Source organism: Tachyglossus aculeatus, chromosome 11 (assembly GCF_015852505.1).
Source record: "Tachyglossus aculeatus isolate mTacAcu1 chromosome 11, mTacAcu1.pri, whole genome shotgun sequence".
In the NCBI taxonomy this organism is placed as follows: domain Eukaryota; kingdom Metazoa; phylum Chordata; class Mammalia; order Monotremata; family Tachyglossidae; genus Tachyglossus; species Tachyglossus aculeatus.
Window position 1 is genome coordinate 51,474,886 of NC_052076.1, and position 23,914 is coordinate 51,498,799.

Genomic DNA, 23,914 nt, shown 5'->3' on the forward strand with positions numbered 1-23,914 from the left:
TATTGGCAAGGTTTTTAAGGCCAGAATGACTAGTGTCTTTGCTTTTGTGGGTAACTGTTTTGAAAGTCCTTCTCCTTTCCTTTGCTCTCCTTTGTTAATCTTTGCGGGGATTTTTTTCTTCTTTTGCAGAAGAATCAGTTGAAGATGTTGAAGGGCCCAGTGAAGCAGCTGCTGATTCAGAAGAGCTTGCTAAAGACCAAGAGAGCGGAGGCGATAAAGACCAGGGCAGGTGGACAGGTATGAGTGCCGCTGGTATTCCTTAACTACTAAAATGTTCATACCGAATGAAGGAGCAGATTGTGAGGCTAGAAATCAGCGCAGAGAGGCCTGATTTGCCCCCCGAATAGATTTTTTAAGCACCTGTATCCATTTCCCTTCCACCGCTTGTGTTCAAGGATGATGTGCAGCGGTTATTAAGAAGCAGTGTCAACTAGTGGGAAGACCACAGCCCTGGCAGTCAGAGGAGCTGGGTTCTAATTCTGTCTCTGGCATGAAGCTGCTCTCTGACCTGGACCCTGGGCAAGTCACTTCACTTCTCTTTGCCTCAGTTCCCTCATCTGCAAAATGAGGATTCAGTTACCTTTTCTCCCTCCTAACTTAGCCTGCGAGCCTCTTGTGAGATCTGATTATCTTGTCTACCCCAGTGTCTCATACAGTGCTTGACACTAGCAAGCACTTAACAAATATCACAGTTTTTATTACTGACACAGCTGGTCCATTTATTCAGATAACTGCATCTAGCAGTTGCCCCTCCTTCTAAGTAGACACAAGCACACAGGGAGGAGAAAATTTCATACTGGATTCTTAAAAAAATCATGCACTTTTCATCCCAAAACATAATTGTTGTATTGCATCCTAAAGGGTAACAACACACCTTTTAAGGTATTTGAGCTGATCTGAGACTCAGTATAAGTGCCAGCAACCCCTCATCTCTCTCTTGGATAAAAATATCTTCCAAAAATATCCCGAGTTCCTTCTTCCCATTTAATCTCGAAATTATGATTCACCAACTGAACGATTCGGATCAGGAGACATGCAATGGGGGATCCTTTCCTCCTGGTAATAGGTAGCTGCTTATGATGCAAATCAGTAACATTTCAAATGGACTTGGAACAATTAATATTTTTCCAGTATTGATTACTTAGCTTGAAAGGAGAAAAAGGTAAATTTCAGAGCCAGGCCTCTGATTTCCAGTTTGGCTGCAGTAGTTAATAAGAAACGGATTCTTGTGCTTGGATTCATCAGGTGTTGAGGTGTGGACTTTCAGGTCTAGTAACTTGACCAGAATTTTCTTTTTGATCACCCTTTGTAAGTGTAAAGTTTCAGTTGTTGAGAGGTGGGTGGTGGGGAGAGAGAGAGAGACATTAAAGAAATATGCCACTGAGCAAGATTATTTTATATAGCGAAATATTCTTCCCTTAGCCATTCTCCCTTCAGGCATATTAAAGCTACTATAAAAAGCAATATGAAGTATTGCCTTATGTTAAAACAAGGCTAGAACACCTTTGAGGGCCACACCTCCCTAAGGTACAGCCATTTTGGCCAGGGATTCATTCATTCATTCAATCGTATTTGTTGAGCGCTTACTGTGTGCAGAGCACTGTACTAAGAGCTTGGGAAGTACAAGTTGGCAACATATAGAGACGGTCCCTACCCAACAGTGGGCTCACAGTCTAGAAAAACATCCCTGTTAATTGAGATGGAAAGCTTCTCACCCTTTCAATAGACAAAATATTTTGACATCAGAAAAACAAATTGATCCTCTGGGTCAATTCAGAACCAGTTTTAGGGATGGGTGAAGTGGAAGTCACTTGGAGCTGCCAGTCAGCAAAGAATTGTCTGCGCAAGATCCCAGAAATAAGAGATTTTGGGTTCAGTCTGGGAGGGATGGGGGATTTAAGGAACTGTAACTCTTGCACCGGTAACTGTGCTCCTTTAATGCTCCACCCTGTTTTTCCTTCTTTGCCTCTGTAGTCCTCCTCCCCTGTTGGAATTGGAGATGGCCACAATTCAAACCAGAAGCAAGATGGCAGGCTTAAATTAACATTCTGGCCTGCCAGAGGCCTAGTGCTGACCCTGAGAAAACAAGTCCAATTGAACATGAACTTACCTCTAGCATCAGTAACCAGGAAAAATTTTTTAACTTCAGACCATCAAGATGTATGTAGTTAAGCTAATCTGACATCTCAAAAAAAAATTTGGGAGCTCTTATTATATTCTATGCAATAAACAAACACACCAAAAATAACCAAGCACCGAACCATTTCATGACTCTTAAAGCATTAACCATTATATACTTATTGGGATTTTTTCTTTAAATTTTGAATTAGACTTATAGTGTAAGCTCCATTTCCAGAGGAATGGCCTGAAGGGATTTTTTTATTTTTGTTTTTTTAATCCACGATGCTCACCTCACACAGAGCAATTAGTGCAATGGAGCGTCCCTGATTCAAACCCTCGGTATATTGCTATTAAAGGAGGTATTAATGGGTTAGTAGGATATGGGAAATTGTTGCAGAAAAGTGTGCTTATGGGGTATGATGCTGGCAGGTATTATTTCAATTGGATTTGACGTGTTTAACGTAAGTGTATAGTGCACAGCTCCTGCAGTTTATGAATAATTCCTACAGGCCCACTAGCTTTCTAATTAGACATTGGAAAAAAAATCAGGTCAGGTACATCCTAACAGAAATCTATTTCCACCCACTCTCCCACTCTATTTACAAACATACATACATACGTACATACATACATACATACTTTCACATAGGCACAGAGGCACACCCTCACATATATGTGATGAATGGTAATTTTGACTAGTGAACTAAGCTAACACTTGCTGAGTGTTTCCCCAAAGTCACAGGTGCACAAATGTGCTCATCTATTTGTGGGCAACTCTTGAAAAGTCAAGGTTGACAGGCTGATTTTAATCATTTGGCATTGTTTTTCACTATGGCTTTATTTCCAATTATTTTGCTAATTACACGAACTTGAGCAAAACAGGTAAGCCAAGGACTGGCAGAGAAGAACATTTAGCTTGGCTGGTGAATTAAGCCTCCCAAAAGTACACATATGTGCTTATATTTGCTCATCTGTCTATTTGCTTACATATCCTTTTCCCTCTGCATGTGTATACCTGTGGATACAGACCATCCTTGTTGGGCACATATGTTTATGGGTATTTTGAGGCCCATATATTTTTCCCCCATTTTTTTTAATTGCCCATTTCCTGTTCTAAGACTGGCGACATGAACTAAGTGACAAAGGTAATACCTGTCCCGATACACTGTACATTCACTGAGGGCAGGAATCATGTCTTTTGACTCTGTACTACTGCTCTTTCAAGCACTTAATGTGCTCTGCACACAGGTGCTCCATAAATGATACTGATTGGTCCCAGAACTGAAGACTACTCAGAAGAGATGACTATTGGCAGAGGCTGAGTGGCTCTTGAATTATATTGTTCATTTTTTTTAAGCCTCAAATCAAAAATTATTTTAATTGTCTTTTCCTAGACCAGACACTTGTTCACCTGCTGTTGACACTGGGCATCTATTCTGTATTTTTCACCTGCCCCGAAAGCCCCTTTTGTACCTAGGCGGGTACTTTATAAAGATGCACACTTTCATACTCGTGCACATTTATGTGTTCAGTGCCCTGACGACCCCAAAGGCTACAAGTTCAATGAACCCTGAGTTCCCAAAGCTGGGTTCAGTAACGGTAGCCAAGTCAGAAGTTGGCACAGGGCCCATAAAGCAACTGGACCCATGCCAAAACACCCCAGAAATCAACCCAGGAATGTTTATTGACTCCTCTGCCTCAGGGCTAGCACTGGGCCAAACTCCAGATTTTTGGCTCATGCAAGACTGTAGTGTGTGAGTGCTTCTCTGAATCTTCCTATTTGTTCAGTTCTTAATGTGAAGCATGTAATCTGTAATAGAGCATAGGAAAGGATAAAAGAGAGGTGAGAAAAATAATACATATATAGTTCAGGCATATCTCTTGGCCCAGAGGATAGAAATGGGTTTGGGAGTTAAATAAACCACAGAATTCAGCAAAGAGCAATTCCCATACCACTGCCCATTTGTAAGACTAATAATTTTATTGCGGGACTACAAAGAGTTAAAGATAGAACGTACAATTAAAGATAGTCTCAAACCTAGAACAGCTTTCCAAAATTCCAATGATTCTTCTAGCCTCTGAGATGTCAGAATAGTGAAATAAAGGGTTCTTGATGACAGGGTGTCACATGCTGCTCTACCCAGAACAGTTGTGATTCGGCTTCTGTGACGTTAGCGGCAACGGGAAGAGCAGCATCCGCTGACTTGGATTCCAGAAGGAGAAGGCAGTATTCAGGATTTAGTCATTTGTAATATCTCGATCCGATGAGAAAATTCCAATCCCAAAGGTATTTTGAAACAGTGGCACATAGGCTAACCATTACACAGTTCCGTTATAAGATAGAAAGTGGGGTGGGGAGCCCATTTCTATAGTTTTAAGTGAATGTTCCCCTTTCACTTTATCCAATTTTTTTCTATGCATATCCCCAAACTAAGGACAGGGGAACACCATATGTCTACTTTCACCCAATTCATTTACCCATAACCTTTCCTATGAATTCATTTCAGGTCTGTATTTTTCACACCTATATGGGAATAATGGGAAACGGTCACTCTCCCTTTTTTTTTCTGGTGCATCTTGGCTGCTTGAATTCACTCCAGTGAAATTTTAGCACGCGATTGGTAAACAAGTCCAGTGGATGCTTTTTTTGCATTAGGAGAAGGAAATGATCATGTGGATTTCGATACCAGACTTCATTGCCAGTATGAATGCAGTATAAATTATTTTTTTCAGTTTGGTTATATGAAAAAGTAATCTCTCAGGAAAAGTACCTATCATATTCTCAAATTTCAAATCGACCCATTTAATATCCTAGCCCTGAATATCAGTTAAATAGTGGAGGTGATCTATATGCAAAGCAAAATAGTCATGTTTCATTTCTATCATTCCTTCCTACAAAACTGACTTAGAGTTTGTTTAGGGCTTTTATTTTTTCCAAAGCACCATCACAACAATTATCTTGACCGTCAGAACATCCCTATGTGATTATTCACCATACTTTTCAGAGGAGCAAACTAAGGCACAAAAAGTGCTTTGCTTGGTGTCACACAGCAGGCCAGTACCACAACTGGGATGAGAACTCGGGTCTCCTGGCTTCTCAGCTCATGTTCTTTCTATTAGACCATGTTGCCTCCCAGCATTTAAATATTATTTCAGTCAGGAGACCTGGTCATTTACCAGTGACTGCTTTAAGGGAATTGGGAGGGCAGTATTGAAATGTCTGGTCAGATTGATAAATGCAATTAGTTCCTATCATCATCATCATCAATCGTATTTATTGAGCGCTTACTATGTGCAGAGCACTGTACTAAGCGCTTGGGAAGTACAAATTGGCAACATATAGAGACAGTCCCTACCCAACAGTGGGCTCACAGTCTATTTGAAGAGAAATTTAATTCAGACTTCTGCTTCCCACATTAGAAAACTGTTGGAGGAATACTTCAGAGGTATTCTGCAGACAATCCAAGAAAATTTAGTTAGACTTGAGGTGGTGCAACAGATTCCATCCATCTTTATGGAAGACTGCGAGCCCCAGGTGGCACAACCTGATTACCTTTTATATACCTCAGTGCTTAGAACAGTGCTTGGCACATAGTAAACTCTTAACAAATACCATCATTATTATTATTATTATTATTATTACCATCTCCCTGCATTGTCAGCGTTTCAATGAGGTGTGAAGATCTTGCACTATTTGAGATAGCTGCCACTTGGAGATGGTCCTATTGGCCTGACCTCCCCTAATAATAATAATGATGGCATTTATTAAGCGTTTACTATGTGCAAAGCACCATTCTACCCCACCCCCCACCCCCACCCCAACTATGAGTGTCCCTGCGCTAAGCCATCAGTTGTGCAGAGGGAAATCTGAAACTTGAGATTTGGAAGCTTATTTAGGAAATGAACGGATTTTGACCATCAAAGTGGTGGCCTTACTCAACTGCCAAAACTTGGCAAATACACTGTTTTGGACTCAGGCCATTCTAGGCTACAGGAAGTGGATCCTGGGCTGTTAAGCTTCAGCTGCTCATTGACGACTCTGACCAAAATGGGGGGAAAAAAGATAGGCTGCTCGAAATTGAATTGTGAGGTGGCCTTCTGGGAGAGCAAAAAGAATCAGTGTAGTCAGACAGTCTTATGCATATTTCAACAAGGAATTAGTGTAACAGATTGATGCCTGTGATGTGGGGTTTAGAACTGTGTTGTCCCAAAAGATGAGCAGGAAACAGCTCATCCATTGGTCAGTGTCAGTCAACCCAATTCTTTTCAGCGAGGACATCGCTGGAAAGGAATGTTTGAAATATAGCGAAGAAGTTAGAGCTCTCTGCTATTACCTCCTGGGAAAATAGCCTAATCATGAGCCATGTTTCTCTCTGGTGATTACATGTTATAACAGACACAGATGCTAGGATCATGTGGTAGTACTGAGCTCTTCCTTCCAGGTGCTGCACTGAGCAAGAAAGGCTTGTGAAAATGCTGACTCCATCCCCGAGGGGCAAGAATGGGTCTGGAACCAAGCAAGCACTCAGGGAGGCTGGGGCTGTGATCAGGGACTCCACAGCAAGAGGATTAAAACCCTTTCCTTGAGCAAGGAAGAGACCACAGGTGTTTGCCCTCACTGCAGAGGGGCCCCGCTGGGAGTGGATGCTCATTAAAAGATGAGGAGGATGGGGCTATTGGAAGTCACTCTGCTGCTGGCAAGTAAACCTGTTGGCCCGGATTAAGCCTCAGACAGAGAGAGGAAGGGAGGGGGCGTGAGGAGCCGGATTTAGATTTCCAAGCCTTTCTTTAGATAATGTTCTTTTGGATTTGCATGTATATGAGTTCAGGGGAAAGTCTTTCTTTTTCATTCACCTTTGGCTTGGGAAAACTCCTGAAGCCACTCCCAGATTTAATAAAAATGTGCAGACCCTCCCAATTCCAACATACCTAGAGGGTCAGCCAGTGTCCGGCAAATGAAAGATGGAGCCGATGGCATGGGCCGCAGAAGTGTCAAGAGTCACTTTAATTTTAATCCCTCCTCTTGCTGGCGGATTTTAGACGGGTAGTCTGCATGGAGGGAACAGTTTCTGCCCACATCACAAAGCTGGTGACTTGTATGGAGAGAAGCCCTCTCACACAGATGAGCTCTTTAAGTGACCCGGTCAACCTATTTAGGCCTCTACTCATTCCCTTCCTGAAAGACAAGTAAAGCTCCTTGTAGGAGTCCCGCATGACTTTTGTTGTTTATGAGAAAACCCACTCAGGCTTTAAAAATGTATGTATGAGGGGAAGTTTTTTGTGGAACATTTTTTTGGTTTTCGTTGTTTTTTTAAAAAACAAATCTTCATGACCCAAAATGAGGCATCTTGGTCAGATAAATGAATATCCTTTGTGTATGATGTGTGTTTTCTAGATTTATTTTAATGGGCTTTGGTAAGGGAACTCTTCGGTACTTAATAGCATTAGTGATAATGCTTTGGTTTTGTTTTAAAAAATTAAAAAATTAAAAGCTCAGTGAGTCCTAGCGCTTGTTGTAAGAGCAGCTTTGCCCTTAATGGTAGATTTTGCTTTTAAGAAATATGATGTATGGAAGCAGGAAACCACTAAAAAAAAAAAACTAGCCTCTTTTCGGGGAAGAGGGTAATATGGAGAAGATTAGCCTCTCCCTCTCTTCAGTTTTGGGGATTTTGGCCTCGGGAGAACAGTGTCTAAAAGCTTTTCTCAAAGGATATGGCTAAAAGAAGTCTTTGATGAGGCCTACTCAAGTTTATGCTCACTTTGCCTACTCTACTTTTAGGAATTCATGCTAAATAAACCCTAACCTGGGCATTGCCAATCTGTTCTTATCGTAGACTTTATCTTTTTGGTTGTTTTTTTTTTTCCCTTTTGCATACTAGAACATTACTTGTACAGATTAGGTGTTTTTGTAAAAAAATATGCTGCTCCAATACAGCTTACACTGTATTGAAGACATCATTGCATTTTTAATTTTATGTAGTTTCTAAAAATGCCCAAGAGCAGCAGGACTATTGATAGTCATCTGAACGTGCATTGAATATTCTGTAAGCATGATTGTGATGACATTTAACACGGAATCATTTTAGCCATGTTCAGTTCAGGGAAACATGCTGAACTCTATAACAGCTTTAGCTATTGAAAGGTAAGGCTAATTTTGTCCTTATGGTTTGAAAAGCAGCTCTTATTTGATATTCCACTTTGCCTTTTATTCCTCCAAATACCTCACTTCTGCATCTGAACATTGCATAAGAGCTCATTGATAGTAGGTATTTGAGGGATATAGCAAATGTTGAAAGACAAAAGTTAGTTTTAATAACAATTCCTTAAGGAGCTATTCTTTAAACTAGGAAAAGAGGAGGATTAATTCTGGGTTTGTATCCACTTTCCGGTTCTCACTGCTCCACTGTAGGTGACGGGGATGGTGGTGTTACAGGAGGGAGACGATCCAATCCTGGATTTTCAAAGGTTGGGATCTCCTCTGTGTCTCAGTGATGATACTAAGAGCAGCTTTGCTTTTAAGTGTGCTAGACTTCATTTCTAAGAATTATGAAGTAGGGAAGCAGAAAGCCACCGTAAAACCAGCACTTTTGAGGAAGAGATAGGGTGATTAGTCTCAGAAAATATTGCTTTTACATACTCATTTTTGAGTCAGTGATTGGGAGTCCAAAAAAATTCCACAGAATGAGAAAATTGTGATTGCACCTTATATTTAAAAGGGGGTTTTAAGCCACCAAGAAAGAATACGGGGAAAGTGCCAGGGTGAATGATTTTGAACTTGAACATTGAACTTAAAGTTTTTGGTTTGGATTATTTTTTGGGGGGGGCGTGTGTGTGTGTGTGTGTGTGTGTGTGTGTGTGTGTGTGTGTTTAAATCAATGGAGATAGATAAAACCCCGCTGTAAATTTCTGGGGCAGGTGGCAAGCTGGTTTACGGAACACAGAGAGATGAGAACCTCTGGCTTACGGAAAGTAGCATGAATTAATAATCATTTAATTGGCTCCTCCATTATGTTGCTGGGTTGGGAGATGGAAGTTTAGACGGAGAGGCTGTCAGTGGTACTTTAGCTAAGAGAGGCTGATGGTTGAGAAGTGGTGAGGGGGTGGGAGCAGTGGCTGCCTTGGCCTGTCCACAAAGATCAAATGTCATTCAGCTCTGTGGGCCCCACTGCATGCTCTGCTCACCTCTGGGCTTCTGAAAGGAAAAGTATCAGCAGTTTTGTGAGCACCACCTCCACCTGCCACTCTCAGATAGAAAAGAAAATGGAGAAGAACTTCCCAGCAGGATGGAAAACTCCCTGCAAGATGATCTAACCAGAATACCAAAGGAGGAGGAACCTTCCATAGAGTCAAACAGTCAGGGATCTTCTGTGAAAGAGCCCTGTGCTAGAACTGTGCTAAGGTAATATTACTTTATGACTGGAATAGGGCCTTGAGCACCAAATGTCCTGACTACCATCTCCACCACTTGGACATCTCTCTTCATTTTGGATGCATTGCCCCCAATCTGTTCTTCAAGCAAGTTTCGTGTTCAGCCCTAACTCAAAAGGACTGAGTGGAATAGCACACTTAACTGAGTGCCAAGAAACTAGTCTATTGGTTTGTCTACTATCTTGCTAGGTAAACCCTGGCAAGTAACTTAACCTCTGAGGGCTTCAATTTTCCCTCCTCTAATTTAGAGGAAATTGTATTTTGTGTTCACCAAAATGTTGAGACAGTATCTGGGAAATTAGAGCAGTCCAGGAGAAGTGTTGGATTCCTCTTCAGTCAGTAGAAGCCTGGTTGACTTTGGCATTGCCCATGATATAAAATGACTAGAGAAGACTGTAGGAGCCACATCTTTCTGTTCTCAGTTATCTTTCACCATTAATTAGAGTTGACCTGCTTGTGTTTTTCTTTAAGCCCTTTGTGACTTGATCAGTTGAGTAGTTCGGACACTGTTTACTTGTGAAGTTACAATTTATCAGGTGCCACTTTAAAATTAATTTGCAAAGACTAGTAGTAGATGTTTGCTTTCTATTTTCACGTCATTTAATTTTATGGGATACCCCTAATTCCTATCAGAAGTTACAAAACAATTCCGGCCTTCTTACAGATCATGTCCCTAGCATTCCATACCACACAATCCTGCTTTGTTTTAGGTGTGTGACCCAACACCTCTTTGGATATAATTCTTCCTTCACCTAAATGCTAGTCTGGTGGAAAATGTATTCTGCAAAGCAGTAAATCACATCACTCCCTGCCATAACTTTAATCTCCGTTTTGAAGTTCCAGGAGTCCAGTACATTATCAGCGAGAGATGTATCCAGTTTTGCTATATAGCTTTCAAATGAAAGCAAAGACTAAAGCCATAAGACTCAAAAAATACTGTATATTTTGTACAATAGCACATTTTCAGAAACCAAGGTTAAGTGGACTCTACAAAACACCCAAACCTAGATTTCTTCGTGGCTATATTAAAATTAACTGTGGAAATTTTTATGGTGCTTTGACATTTTTCTAGCAAGACATAACTTGTTCTGAAAGAGACCAATCATAGGTTTCATCCTCATCTTCTTACATTTCATTAATGTTATGTGAAAAAGGACATGTAATAAAGTTCAGAAGTGGAATTTCCATTTTGAAGGTATAGCCCTTCACTAATGCTTGAATAGAGGGGGAAAAAAATCTGAGTTCTAGTAACTATCAAACAGCAGTAAAGCCCAATTCTCATTCCCTTATTAACCGAAAATGTGATTCAGGTGGAAAGTATTAAAATAGTAAAAGTTTCCCTTCCAAAGTTGCCCAAGAAGGAAATAAGTATGAGTAGGCCTTAAACTTTATTAGAATCTGTAGTTGAAACACACCTTAGTGCCTGATAAAGTCCCATTCCTCCTTCTCCATCTGAAGAGGCAGCTCAGACTCGAGAGCATCCTGGATTAATGTTCAGTTTTCTGATTGGGGATGACATTTTAATGTCTGAGGTCATTGTGAGTGGGGAACTGTGTCAAGTGAATTTAACCCGACTCCTGAAACCACTCCCCTTGTGTCACCCTGGGGTCTATCAAAGAGATCATCCTCCGGAAAGAGTATTGGTGCTGTAAATACTCTTGGCTTTAATTTTGGAGCAAAGTCTACTGAGTAAGTAGCTAGCCTTCTGTAGTGTACTCTTCTGGGTATTTGCATCAAATACAGAGGAGAAAAAACAGAAAAGGGCTTTGTTACAAGAGGATTCAGTGTTTCTAATTGAAGCAGGGCGGTTATGTGTTTCTGGAGAGAAAGGAGAAAGGTCAGTTTTACAGAAATGTTCTGATGAATCTCTGCCTCCGACAAAAGAAGCTTTAGAACCAGAGGCATATTTGAGAGTTTGGGAAAGTTTCCCCTCTCCCTGCAGGGTTTCTGAGCCAAAATTCTCACCTCTGCAACCCTGTCACCATTCATTATGTGTTCGAGTATGAAGTAGGTGGATGGATTGGACTTTAGTAGGAGTGGGACTGCAAGGAAGCTATTGCTCCAGTTAGTTACTGGATTGGCTTTTCAACTCTGAGCAAGTAAAATGGGTTAGGCGGTCTCAGCTTTGTCTCTAATGCCCAGTCATTCATTTTTATCAGTCAGTTGCACAATTGGCAGGGCCTGTTCAGTGCTGGAAGCAGCAAGGAAACTGACGAGCTTTTCCAGAGCCATGTCCCCGCACTGAAAAAGCGAGTGATGTTGCACATCAGATCAGTAGGGTAAGGCAGAACTTTTAGGGTAACGGGCTGCTTTTTCAGCATTCCCCTACTTAATACCCCAAACATTCTCATCCCCGCTTTGCTTCCACCAAAAAACGAGATCAACAATACAACCGAGTATCAGAGAATACAGCCGGGTCTTTTTTCTTTCAGTATTTACAGTGGAGGATGCGGATACTGCTCTGGCCACAGAGATAAAGTGTTCTTTTCTTTTAGGTGTGATATTTTAGTGATTTTTGGAAGGCCCATTTTGGACAAGCAGTCCCTTCGCAATAACCTAAACAAACAAAAAAGACTCCCTGTGGTGAGACCAGCAGGACCAAGCAGCACTTGGACTCCATGATAAAAAGTCTAAAGCAGAAAGTTCTGTACTACCAGGTCTGAAATAGGGGGCAGGGGGTGGGAAGTGGGGCATAGGGGAACCAGTCTAGAATGTTACAGCACCTAGTTAATCAGCAGCCAATCCATCACATTAAATACCCAGCCGTCATGTATTACCTTTCAAGTGAAAATGAATAACTCCCATTAAGGGCGAAATGGGTTTGAAGTCGATTCGAGACAGATTAAAGTACTGTTATGAATGTGTGTGTGGGGAGGAGGGGATGGTCTCAATATAATATGCTTGTCCTTGTAGTTTTTAAATAATAGATGTCCTACAAACTTATGTAGGCCAGGTTACCAAGATACAGAGGTTAAAGGTCACAAGTTGTGCATTCTGGGAAGAGCAGCAACTTCCTGGAATATTTCCTGCACTGAGCATTTTTTTTTTCAAAATAATTTTGCAGCCTTATGGTTTTAATGAATACAATTGATTTTTATAAAATTGTTTATTAAAGTGCACGTTGATAATGACACCATTTTGGTGTCCATGTCAGAGCAAATCCCAAAGCTAAGCATAAAACAGAGATATGTGCTAGTGGAATAGACAGGGAGCCAGAAAACAGTTTTGCCAAGGATCAAAAAATTTAGCTTTTGCTAAATTTGTGACCTAAATATAGACTGTGATTAGGTAAACTCTGATTAGCTCAGCAGATTCCCAAAAGGAGTGTTTCTTCTAGTTTCTTATCATTTTATAGAGCATTTCCTGGGTAGTTACCTTTCACCTTACAATTTTTCTCTTTATGAAGTTTCAGTTGCTAAGTTTCTAACAAGACTCCAAAATTAGGGTGGAAGTTGTCCTGTGGTTTCAGCCATGCCACATGCTTTCCTTATATGTTGAACTAAGCTCATGGTGACAAGATTAAAACTCCCCCTCAATCCGGTCAAAATCAGAAACTGAATAAAATACGCATTCTTATTGATGCTTTTACCCCCCCACCCCCCCATCAGCCCACCTCCAACAATAGTCTTGTCATTCTCAGAGTTAAAAGCATTATTTTTTTCCCCGTCATTATTCACTAATTGGTTATATAGAACTCACTGAAAAGTATCAGGATGCACTCATCTTAATGATTACTAGGCAGAATGATCCATGGGACCCATTCACTAATACTTAGATCTCTTCTTCATCTGCATTCTAAACTATTCCTGACTTGATATTGATGAAGCAAATCCTAAACTGGAGTACCTCAAGTGTGGTCATTAAGGCTAAATGTATTTTCTGAAGACCAACTTCCTGACATAACAGATATCATTTTCACTATTTGTGTGGTAAGGTTGGTACTGCAAAACTAATTGTGTTTATTGGAAGATGAATTCTTGGCCCCCATCTTCTGTGGCTTGCATCTAAGGTTCAGTGGCATAGTGTTGAGGTTCTAGGGGTAATCACAGAAGACTTCCTAGAGTCAGCGGATGGAATCTTGATCTGGGTAGCCGTGGCCAATGCATATTTTTGGATCTTTAGCCACGAAGATCTTTTACAAGGGCATTTTATCTCAATTCTTCGCTTTCCTTTCCTAGACTTGTCACAAAAGCAGTAACTAAGACTGAGAAGAAACTCTCACTTCCTTTCTGATGTGTTGAAGATTTTAGTCTGTCTGGATCATACTTTTGTGTTTCAAGAAAAATCTCGCTCTATAAATGAATATTGGTTTTCACCCAATGCAAACTCTTTGAGAGCTGGCCTGGTATAGATGTAATACAACTTTCATTTTTAATTTCAGCATCGTCCAGCCAAGCAGACAAGGAGTTGACTGAATCTCCCGCAACCTCCAAACGCATATCTTTCTCAGGCAGCTCTGAGTCCCCTCTCGCTTCCAAGCGTCCGAAAACGTCTGAAGAGACCAAATCCGAGCAGGTGAGACATGAACCTCAGTCTTATTTGTTGGATAGACCTGAAAGAATCTAGAGGTTTGTCATTCATTTTCCTGATAACTGAAAAAGCTGTTGAAACACTGTGGAAAAAATGGAAGGCTTGGGGAGAATTACACCAAGTTTGGGTAACCACAGGACTCAGGATTCAATGTGTTCTTTGGTTTCTTTTGTGCAGATGTATCAGTGTCCGTACTGTAAATACAGTAACCCAGATGTGAACCGGCTCCGGGTGCATGCCATGACCCAGCACTCAGTGCAGCCTATGCTCCGCTGCCCTCTCTGCCAGGATATGCTGAACAACAAAATCCATCTGCAGCTGCATCTCACCCACCTTCACAGTGTGGCACCAGACTGTGTCGAGAAACTCATTATGACGGTAAGTGGGAGGGTCCTCCGGATTTCCCAGAGGTCAAAGTTGATCCTGAAGAAGTAACAAGAGACCCAGAACCCAGTAATGCTAACTGGAGCTACTGGAAGTGCAAATAGGATGTAATTCGGGAGTTTGTATTTCAGATATCACCTCAGACGATTCATCGCCCTGTAAATTATCGTTGCCCAATAAACGCAAAGCTCACATTTTTTTGGATCTCTCTAGTAGCTTTCCTCCCATTAAGACATGAGGACAAGCTGCTGGAGGAGTGTATTTGTCATGGGGCTTCCTGAATTTTAGGAGTTTCAGTTAACTTCTTGCTAGTGGAAAGAATAGGTGCTGATTTACGAATGTGGATGTATGCTTTGTGTACGGCGTGGACATACGGGCAGATTTCAAAAGTGTAGCTAAGAATGGTCACTTTCAACTTGCCTTTGAAAAATAAGGCAACGGTTCTCTCTATTTGGAAACGTCACCCGAGAGAATCAGATCTCATCCGAACTAAGTAGAACTAGAACTGTGGTGTTAGTCCAATTTTGTGAAATTAGCATATTATATACCTAGTTACACGTCATCAGGTTATTTTTAAGGAGTGTAATTCTAGAAAATTGACTCTGTGATCTGTCGACTCGTGTGCATTACTTTTTTTGTGTTTTTACATGCCCGAACACACACACGCACACACTCAAAATGTAGTTGTATTTTTCCATCCTTAAAGTCTAGTAAAATAAAGCGTATTCTTTGACAGTTTGCGTTTAATTAGATTAACCTTCAACTTAAAAATTTTGCTAAACTTTTAACAGAAATTTGGCCAATGGAATCTTCTTTAGAGCTTTTGAAAGTGAAGTGAGAAAGTTGTTCCATATAATGTTTTTCTAGCCAAATTGAACAGGATATCTTGAATATGGGGAATATGGGAAATGTCTTTCATATTCATTAATGGTATTAATTGAGCACATACTCTGTGTAAAGCACCATACTAAGGGTTTGGGAGAGTACCGTACAACAGAGTTCGAAGACACATTCCCTGCCCACACAGAGCTTACAGTCCATTGGTTTTTACCATGACTAAGAGATCCAAGACTGTCCACTTTTTAGAACAACTCTTCTAAATGCCTGCGGTTTCCAACGCCATGGAAAATAGTCACCACCTAGTGATATTTATTAAGACTTCATTAAGTTCGAGTCCCTGTGCTAAATGCTTGGAAGAGAGGACATCAGTAGCAAGGCAGATATTCCCTGCCATTAAGGAGCTTACAATTGAAAGTGGGGGGGAAACAAAAGAACGTTTTTGACAGACAGTGAAAGCTGGAGTAAGAACAATAATGTCACGTAGCAGTATACACAGTCAAGTGAAACAGCTGAATGATAATAATGATTATTGTGATATTTGTTAAGCACATACTGTGTGCCAAACACTGAGGTTGGTACCAGGTAATCATATTGTGCAAAGTGACCCTGTCCCACGAGTTGCTCACAGTCTAAGAGGAAGGGAGAACAGCTATCAAATCCCCATTTTACAGATGAGGAAAATGGGGCACAGAAAAGTTAAGTTCCTTGCCCAAGGTCACACAATAGGAAAGTAGTAGAAATAGGATTAGAACCCAGATCCTCTGACTTCCCAGGACCATGCTGTTTCCCCTGGGCCACACGGTTGCTGCTCAGCAAAACAAATTTGCTGAACAAATAAGTGAATTTACAGATTAATATATAGAATAAATGAAAATAGCAGTATGATGATGGTATTTGTTAAGCGCTTACTATGTGCAAAGTGCTGTTCTAAGCGCTGAGGGGAATACAAGGTGATCAGGTTGTCCCACGTGGGACTCACAGTCTTAATCCCATTTTACAGATGAGGTAACTGAGGCCCAGAGAAGTTAAGTGGCTTGCCCAAGGTCCCACAGCTGACAAGTGGTGGAGCCAAGATTCGAATCCATGACCTCTGACTCCAAAGCCCGTGCTCTTTCCACTGAGCCACGCTAGTGGAACATGCCAGGGGAAATAACAGATTTTAGAAAAGTTAAAAAAAAAATCAACTTGTTTCAAGGAAGGCTGGATGAAATGAACAGTGAGTGGAAGTGGTGGCTCTTGCACAAGAGGATTTGGCTTTGGAGAAGACCAACTGCTTTACCTTAGTGAAAAAGCTGAGTGTCTAGATCAGGGTTCCCAGTGGGTTTCTGGATTCTCTGACTCTGGAAGTGACATTAGTTAGCTGGTAAATTATTTTGGTGCTGCTTCTACTAAAGTGGCCTATGTGATTATGTGCCTTCAATTCATAATCTCTGCACTTTTTACCTGCTTCTTAAGTTTAGTCATAATGCCTAGAAAGGAAAGTTTAACTTTACAAAGTCCATTAAGATCACAGACTGTTGCAGATGTGCAGCATATTATGTTGGCATGAGGTATTTTAACCATTATGCCAAATGAGGTCAACTTTTGATGTACTGCAGAGGTGAATCAGGAAATAGCTCCTCACTTCAGAAATAGAGCAGAAAATCCACAGTGAAAGGCCACAGGTGATCTTAGTCTCCAAATACATCTTATGTGGATTTAAAGATCCAGTGCCAAGTTGTTTACTCTAGTAATGCGATAGGGAGGAAACCCCCATTCAAAAATTACTGTGGAGCCCACCAGATTTTACCTCCACTTTACCTCAATGGGGAAAAAAATAAAACAGACCATAAAAATAAAAACAACAAGGCCAGTTCCTGCCCTTGTATTCAAGGTCTGGTTTCTAATTTGGTAAATTCCAGTAAATATTTGTACCTTTTTAGTCAGAAACTTCAAAATCAAAGTTGAAAAAGGTTCCAATTGTACCAAAAGTTAATTCACCCCCAATAAATGGAAGCATATTACTTTCTACACAATGTCTTTCCGTTCAGTTGTAAATGGAGAGTGTTTTGAGGAGGCTTCAGTTAATAATACCTTATCAGACAGCTTTCAGGAACCTGCAGTGTCTAATATGTCTGTTGCCATGGGAACAGCTGCTTGCTTATGCTCTGCATCTCATATCTGTGGCTTTCATGGGCCCCCTTCTTTTTGTACCAACAAGGGGCTGGAAGAATCTGTTCCACTGGCAACGGCCCATAGCGTTGGCTTCCTTCTCAGAGATCTGCACCCCACACCACACTTGGCATCATCCAGGGTGGCTCAAGCCAAAAGCAAATGTCAGTATGAATTGTGTATTAAAAAAAAAAACCACCTTTGCAAATATGGAGAACATTTAGGGAAAGATAGTGATGAGGAGCTGGATCTTAATTCAGGTTTCATTTAAACCAGATTTGCGTGCGTGCCAACAAACTCAAAGTCTCAGATGTCGAAGCGTCTTGAAAAAGGCACTCCGCAACGCTGGCCCCATTTAGTCGATGCCAGCATTTCCTGGTAGTTTGTTGTTTTATTTTTGGTCTTCTAAATAAATGTGGCAGAGCCTGTTTTATGTGGCATTTCAACAATAAACTAGTCTAGTCTTCCCCTTTCTGCATTACAGCCACTTCACTGTAATCCTGGACCTACACTGCTTCAGCAGATAGATCCTTAATGAGGGTAAAGTGCAGTTTGTTCCAGAATCACTTGACAGGACTTGTGGTCTCCAAAATGATAGAGAGAATTCGTTCCAGGCACAAGTCACTCTTCACCCCTTCATTTTTCCTTTTCCTTTTGCTTCAGTTGCCTTCTCTCCCAAACCTCTTCTGTGTCATTGCCCTAATTCTCCTTCCCACTTGAATTCTGTTGTCCATTTCCTTTGCTGTGCCTCAGTTTCTTCTTAGTGACATCATTCCCGAATTTTCCCTCGCCTTTCATCTTTCCCTTTTTTAGTGCTTCTCATATGATTTCCGTTTCTAGTATCTTTGCCTTTGAGAATAGTGTACCTCAGTAGGCTTACCCATCTTCCTTCAGGCCAGCGGCCTCACCCTTGAGCCCAGTGGTCCTGCTTGCCCACCCGCGGCCCACTGGTCTCCCCTCTCCCATCACAGATGTAGGTAATGAAAATAATCGGGCATCATTAATTCTGAGCCCTGTGAGATGATAGTCATTTGGAGCCATGTTTGCCAATTAGATGGGCTAAATTAGAAGTGACCTTGGTATACTGCCATCGCTTGCCTCTCAAAGTCTAATGAAGCTTTTTACTCCATTTCATTCTCCTTGCCTCTCATTTCTCTGTGATGTGTGTATCCTCTACCCACCAATCTTTGTGTAATTCACACCAGTCCCACTCCCCCCTCTCTCTCTTTTGTCTTGTTTTGTCTGCTCCAAGAACCATATATTGCATGCAAACCCCACCCATCTGGGGGGCAAAATGTTGGGTAGGCTTTTACCCATATGATTTACAGTATTTCTAAATAGTGTCAGGTTGGCTTGAAAATGAATACAAACTCATCCAGGCTTAGGTAGAAAATGGAAGGTTCCCAGATATTGCAGCTGAAAATGGATTGATCTGTTCTTAGACAAGTTATAAGGCATTGACCTGTCTGTTATACACTTAGGAGCATTGTCTGTTATACATATTAATAATAATAATAATGGCATTTATTAAGTGCTTACTAGGTGCGAAGCACTGTTCTAAGCACTGGGGAGTTTACAAGGTGATCAGGTTGTCCCATGGGGGGCTCACAATCAATCCCCATTTTACAGATGAGGTAACTGAGGCCCAGAGAAGTTAAGTGACTTGCCCAGTCACACAGCTGACATTTGGCAGAGTCGAGATTCGAACCCATGACCTCCAACTCCAAAGCCCGGGCTCTTTCCACTGAGCCACGCTGAAGTAGTGTGGCCTAGTGAATTGAGCATGTACCTGGGAGTCGGAAGGTTTTGAGTTCTAATTCCAGCTCTGCCACTTGTCTGCTGGGTGACCTTGGGCAAGTCAGTTGTCTGTACCTCAGTGATCTCATCTGTCAAATAGGGGTTAAGATTGTGAGCCCCACGTGGGACAGGGACTGTGTCCAAACTGATTAACTCGTATCTACCCCAGGGCTTAGTTCAGTGCCTGGCACATAGTAAGCGCTTAACAAATACCATTAAAAAAAAAATTGGAGCAGGGTGAAAGAGCAAATTGTCTGTTTCCAGGAAAGGAGGCATCCCCATAAACTGGGACTAAAAATCCCAATCAAGCAGGGGCAAGCACTCAAAGCTTTGTTGGGTGCAGAGAGAGCAGAGTCCTTTGTTCTCTGTATATTCCTAAACTCCCGGCTCTCCCATGTGAGAACATACATTTGTCACTGCAACGCTCAATGTTGAATTGCTGATGTAAAGCTAGAGAAGTGATGATACATACACTCTCCATAGGGTTAATATTTATCAACTTCACCACAGATAAAACTTGACCAAGGAAATGTGCTTTTTAAGCAAAGACTGAAATGGGACCAAAACATAGTGTCCCGTTCCATTTAAAGAAAAAGTGTGTAGCCCTGCTGATCTACTTAACCACTTGCAGAATTGAGAATGGGAAGAAACAGCATTGTCCTCCCCTTTCCTGCCAACCCCAACCCCTGCAGATGGGCTAGAATAGTTTAAGCAAACCCTCTAATCAGGCTTCTTTATTATTTGAGCTTAATAATAATAATACTAATGGCATTTGTTAAGCGCCTACTATGTGCCAAACACCGTTCTAAGAACTGGGATAGATACGAGGTTATCAAATTGTCCCAAGAGAGGCTCACAGTCTTCATCCCCATTATACAGATGAGGTACCTGAAGCACAGAGAAGTGAAGTGACTTGCCCAAAGTCACACAGCTGACAAGTGGCGGAGCCGGGATTAGAACCCACGACCTCTGACTCCCAAGCCCTTGCTTTTTCAGTTAAGCCACATTGCTTCTCAGCATACAGTGGGCAAGGAATATATCTATCAACTCAGTTGTGTTGTGCTCTTCTAAGTGCTTATAACAGGGCTCTGCACCCAATAAGTTCTCAAACGCTAGTGATTGTATCTGAGAAAAAGAACTTTGTAGTTAGAACTGCTAATGTTCCCGCTCATTTTTGTGTTTCTGGTGAGAGGAAAGTATTGGAGTTCCATGATCTTTTTCGAAAACGTCAAGGATTAGGACCATCACTGGAAAAGAGAATCAGTTCATCAATGGGATTTATTGAGCACTGACTGTATTCAGAGCACTGAACTAAGCATTTAGGAAAGTACAGTACAACAGAGTTTTTAGACATGTTCCCTGCCCAAGATCAATCAATCAATCAATCGTATTTATTGAGTGCTTACTATGTGCAGAGCACTGTACTAAGCGCTTGGGAAGTACAAATTGGCAACACATAGAGACAGTCCCTACCCAACAGTGGGCTCACAGTCTAAAAGGGGGAGACAGAGAACAGAACCAAACATACCAACAAAATAAAATAAATAGGATAGAAATGTACAAGTAAAATAAATAAATAAACAAGTAAATAAATAGAGTAATAAATATGTACAACCATATATACATATATACAGGTGCTGTGGGGAAGGGAAGGAGGTAAGATGGGGGGATGGAGAGGGGGACGAGGGGGAGAGGAAGGAAGGGGCTCAGTCTGGGAAGGCCTCCTGGAGGAGGTGAGCTCTCAGCAGGGCCTTGAAGGGAGGAAGAGAGCTAGCTTGGCGGATGGGCAGAGGAGCTTAGTGTAGAGGAGGGGAAAGAAATAAATATAAATGATTCATAATATATAGTTTATAGATGTGTACATACTGCTGTGGTGTTGAGGGTGGGGTGAATACCAAAACCCCAGAAAAGACTTAAAAGGGTGACTTTCAAAACGGACTCGAAGTGTATGAAACTGTTTTAGGAGGAGGGTGTGCTTCGTGTGCTCAGCAGTCTGACAAGCAGCAAAGGACAGATGAAGAATAACTATCCAGACGTGACCAAGGTCATAGTCAACTAATCAATAGTATTTATTGGGCAACTACTTCGTGCAGATCATTTGAAAGAGTACAGTAGAATTAGTAGACCTGATCCCTGCCCTCAAGGAGCTTAAAATTTATCAGAGAAGACAGTTACTAAAATACAATGTGGAAAGGAGAAAGCACAATTAAGATATTTACCCAACCTTACATGGGTTTGTGAGTGTCCAACTGCTTAATTAATAATAATGATAATAATAATAATAGCATTTATTAAGCACTTACTATGTGCAAAGCACTGTTCTAAGCACTGGGGAGGTTACAAGGTGATCAGGTTGTCCTGCGGGGGGCTCACAGCCTTAATCCCCATTTTACAGATGAGGTAACTGAGGCACAGAGAAGTTAAGTGTCTTGCCCAAAGTCACACAGCTGACAGTTGGCGGAGCTGAGATTTGAACCCATGACCTCTGACTCCAGAGCCCGTGCTCATTGCATTGAGCCACGCTGCTTCTCTAGTGGTGATGTGGCAGACTGGGGGGAAAGAGAGAGAGAGTGTGAGGAGGTGGGAGATTAATCAGGGAAGGTCTCCTTGAGGATATGAGATTGCAGAAGGCAGACCCCTCTAACCTGAGAGTTTATCGCCATCTAACCCAGATGGCCTGGTCACTTACCAATCTGAAGGCAGGTAGCTTGATTAGATTAGGGTGGCTCAGTGGAAAGAGCCCGGACTTTGGAGTCAGTGGTCATGGGTTCAAATCCTGCTCCGCCAGTTGTCAGCTGTGTGACTTTGAGCAAGTCACTTAACTTCTCTGTGCCTCAGTTCCCTCATCTGTAAAATGGGGATTGACTGTGAGCCCCCGTGGGACAACCTGATCACCTTGTAACCTCCCCAGAGCTTAGAACAGTGCTTTGCACGTAGTAAGTGCTTAATAAATGCCATTATTATTATTATTATTATTATTATTATTATGTTGAGGTCATTTCCAGCCTTATGAAATTATGACTTCTTGGCACAGCTCTCTCATGCCTCCCTAGAACTCATTTTGGTCATGTTTAAAAGTTACCGGTCCTCTCAACAAATTTGGTTGATTTTGAGATTTACGATAGCTTTGATCTTACCAGTGATAGCCAGTAAACCCTGTATACATTCATTCCTCGAACGCCAGCTTGCTCACTGTGCCTGACTTCTTCAGTCCCGCCGCTTACTCCTTCCCCAGTTCTCCCCATGTCCTGGAATTTCCTCCCCTTCCATATTCATCAGACCACCACTGACCTTGGGCAAGCCCCTTAACTTCTCTGTGCCTCAGTTACCTCATCTGTAAAATGGGGATTAAGACTGTGAGCCCTGCGTGGGACAACCTGATTGACTTGTACCTACACCAGTGCTTAGAACAGTGCTTGGTACATAGTAAGCGCTTAACAAATACCGTTGCTATTATTCCCCATCTTCAAAACCTTACTGCAATGAATCTTTTCCAGGAGACCTTCCCCGATTAAATCCTCTTTTCTCCCTTCTGCATCGTCTATGCTCATGGATCTGTGACCTTCAGACATTTGATATTCACCTCAGCCTCACAGTAATTAGGTACAAGTCTATAAATTATATATCAAGTATTTATATTAATGCCTGTCTCCCCCTCTAGACTGTAAACTCATTGTGGGCAGGGAACGTCTACCAGTTCTGTTAAATTGTACTCTCCCAAGCGCTCAGTACAGTGTTCTGCACACAGTCAGTGCTCGATAAATACCTTCGATGAGGATGCTCTTCGGCAACCTGTGGTTTTAACCATTTAATTTGCTTACCTTAGGATCTGTTTCTTCAAACACACTCAACACAGAGATGGTTGAGTAACACCTTGTGTTTCTCTGCTTTCCAGTAGTGAAATGCCTGGTAGTTGCCTTGACAAGTAGCTGGGTCTGAGTACAGTGCTCTGCACACAGTAAGCGCTCAATAAATACGATTGATTGATTGATTGAAGTCACTAAATATCATCTTTCCGTACTCTTGTCAGCGCCAGTCTAGAAAGGCACTTGTTTAACTTTACTTGGATAAGACATGAGACAACACCAGAGCTTCCTTGAAGACTGAGCGTTGCTGCCTGCTCCCATTTTACATTGCTGCCTTCTGTACTCATGCCTGCTATAAACAACTCTGGATAGTGCAAGTTTCATTGGAATGGTATCACGGACTGTTGTGTTCATACCCTCCTGCCCACATTCAGGAGGAGACTTTTAAATAGCTACATCTTGCAAAACGATTTCCCATTTGCTCTTGAGTCCACTTCCCAAGCTAACACTGCGAATTTTGCTTTTCATCCTGAAACGGCACTGAGAGCAGTTGTGCAGCTAGATAATTTGGGGGGAAGGCATGACCTGTCCACTTGGCTCACGTTATCCGTCAGAGAGCAGGGAAAATCCTTGGAGAAATATCTATAGCAGGAGAATTTCTTTAAAGAGGAAACGATCTAAGATGAGCTGCTTCCGGACAGAATCGGCGGAAAGTGAGGCGGGGGGACGGTGAGCAGGGTTTAGCATTGCAGATAGGGGTAAATATAGAAATGAACATGGTTTCCACCAGTAGTCATTCAGAGAGGCCCCAATCCCCTGTTCTCACGTTCAGAAGCACAGTGTTTGGTAAATAGACC

At 41.7% G+C, this 23,914-nt stretch overlaps 1 protein-coding gene across 1 annotated transcript in view; it reads left to right on the plus strand.

Annotated features, from left to right (window-relative positions):
- The window catches only part of ZFHX3 (zinc finger homeobox 3), a 264,745-nt gene that overhangs the window by 223,407 nt on the left and 17,424 nt on the right, over nt 1–23,914 (plus strand). Inside the window, exons 5-7 of the mRNA XM_038753465.1 lie at nt 130–237; nt 13,931–14,064; nt 14,257–14,457. Coding sequence (XP_038609393.1) covers nt 130–237; nt 13,931–14,064; nt 14,257–14,457 — 443 coding nt within the window. The remainder of the gene's footprint in view (nt 1–129; nt 238–13,930; nt 14,065–14,256; nt 14,458–23,914) is intronic.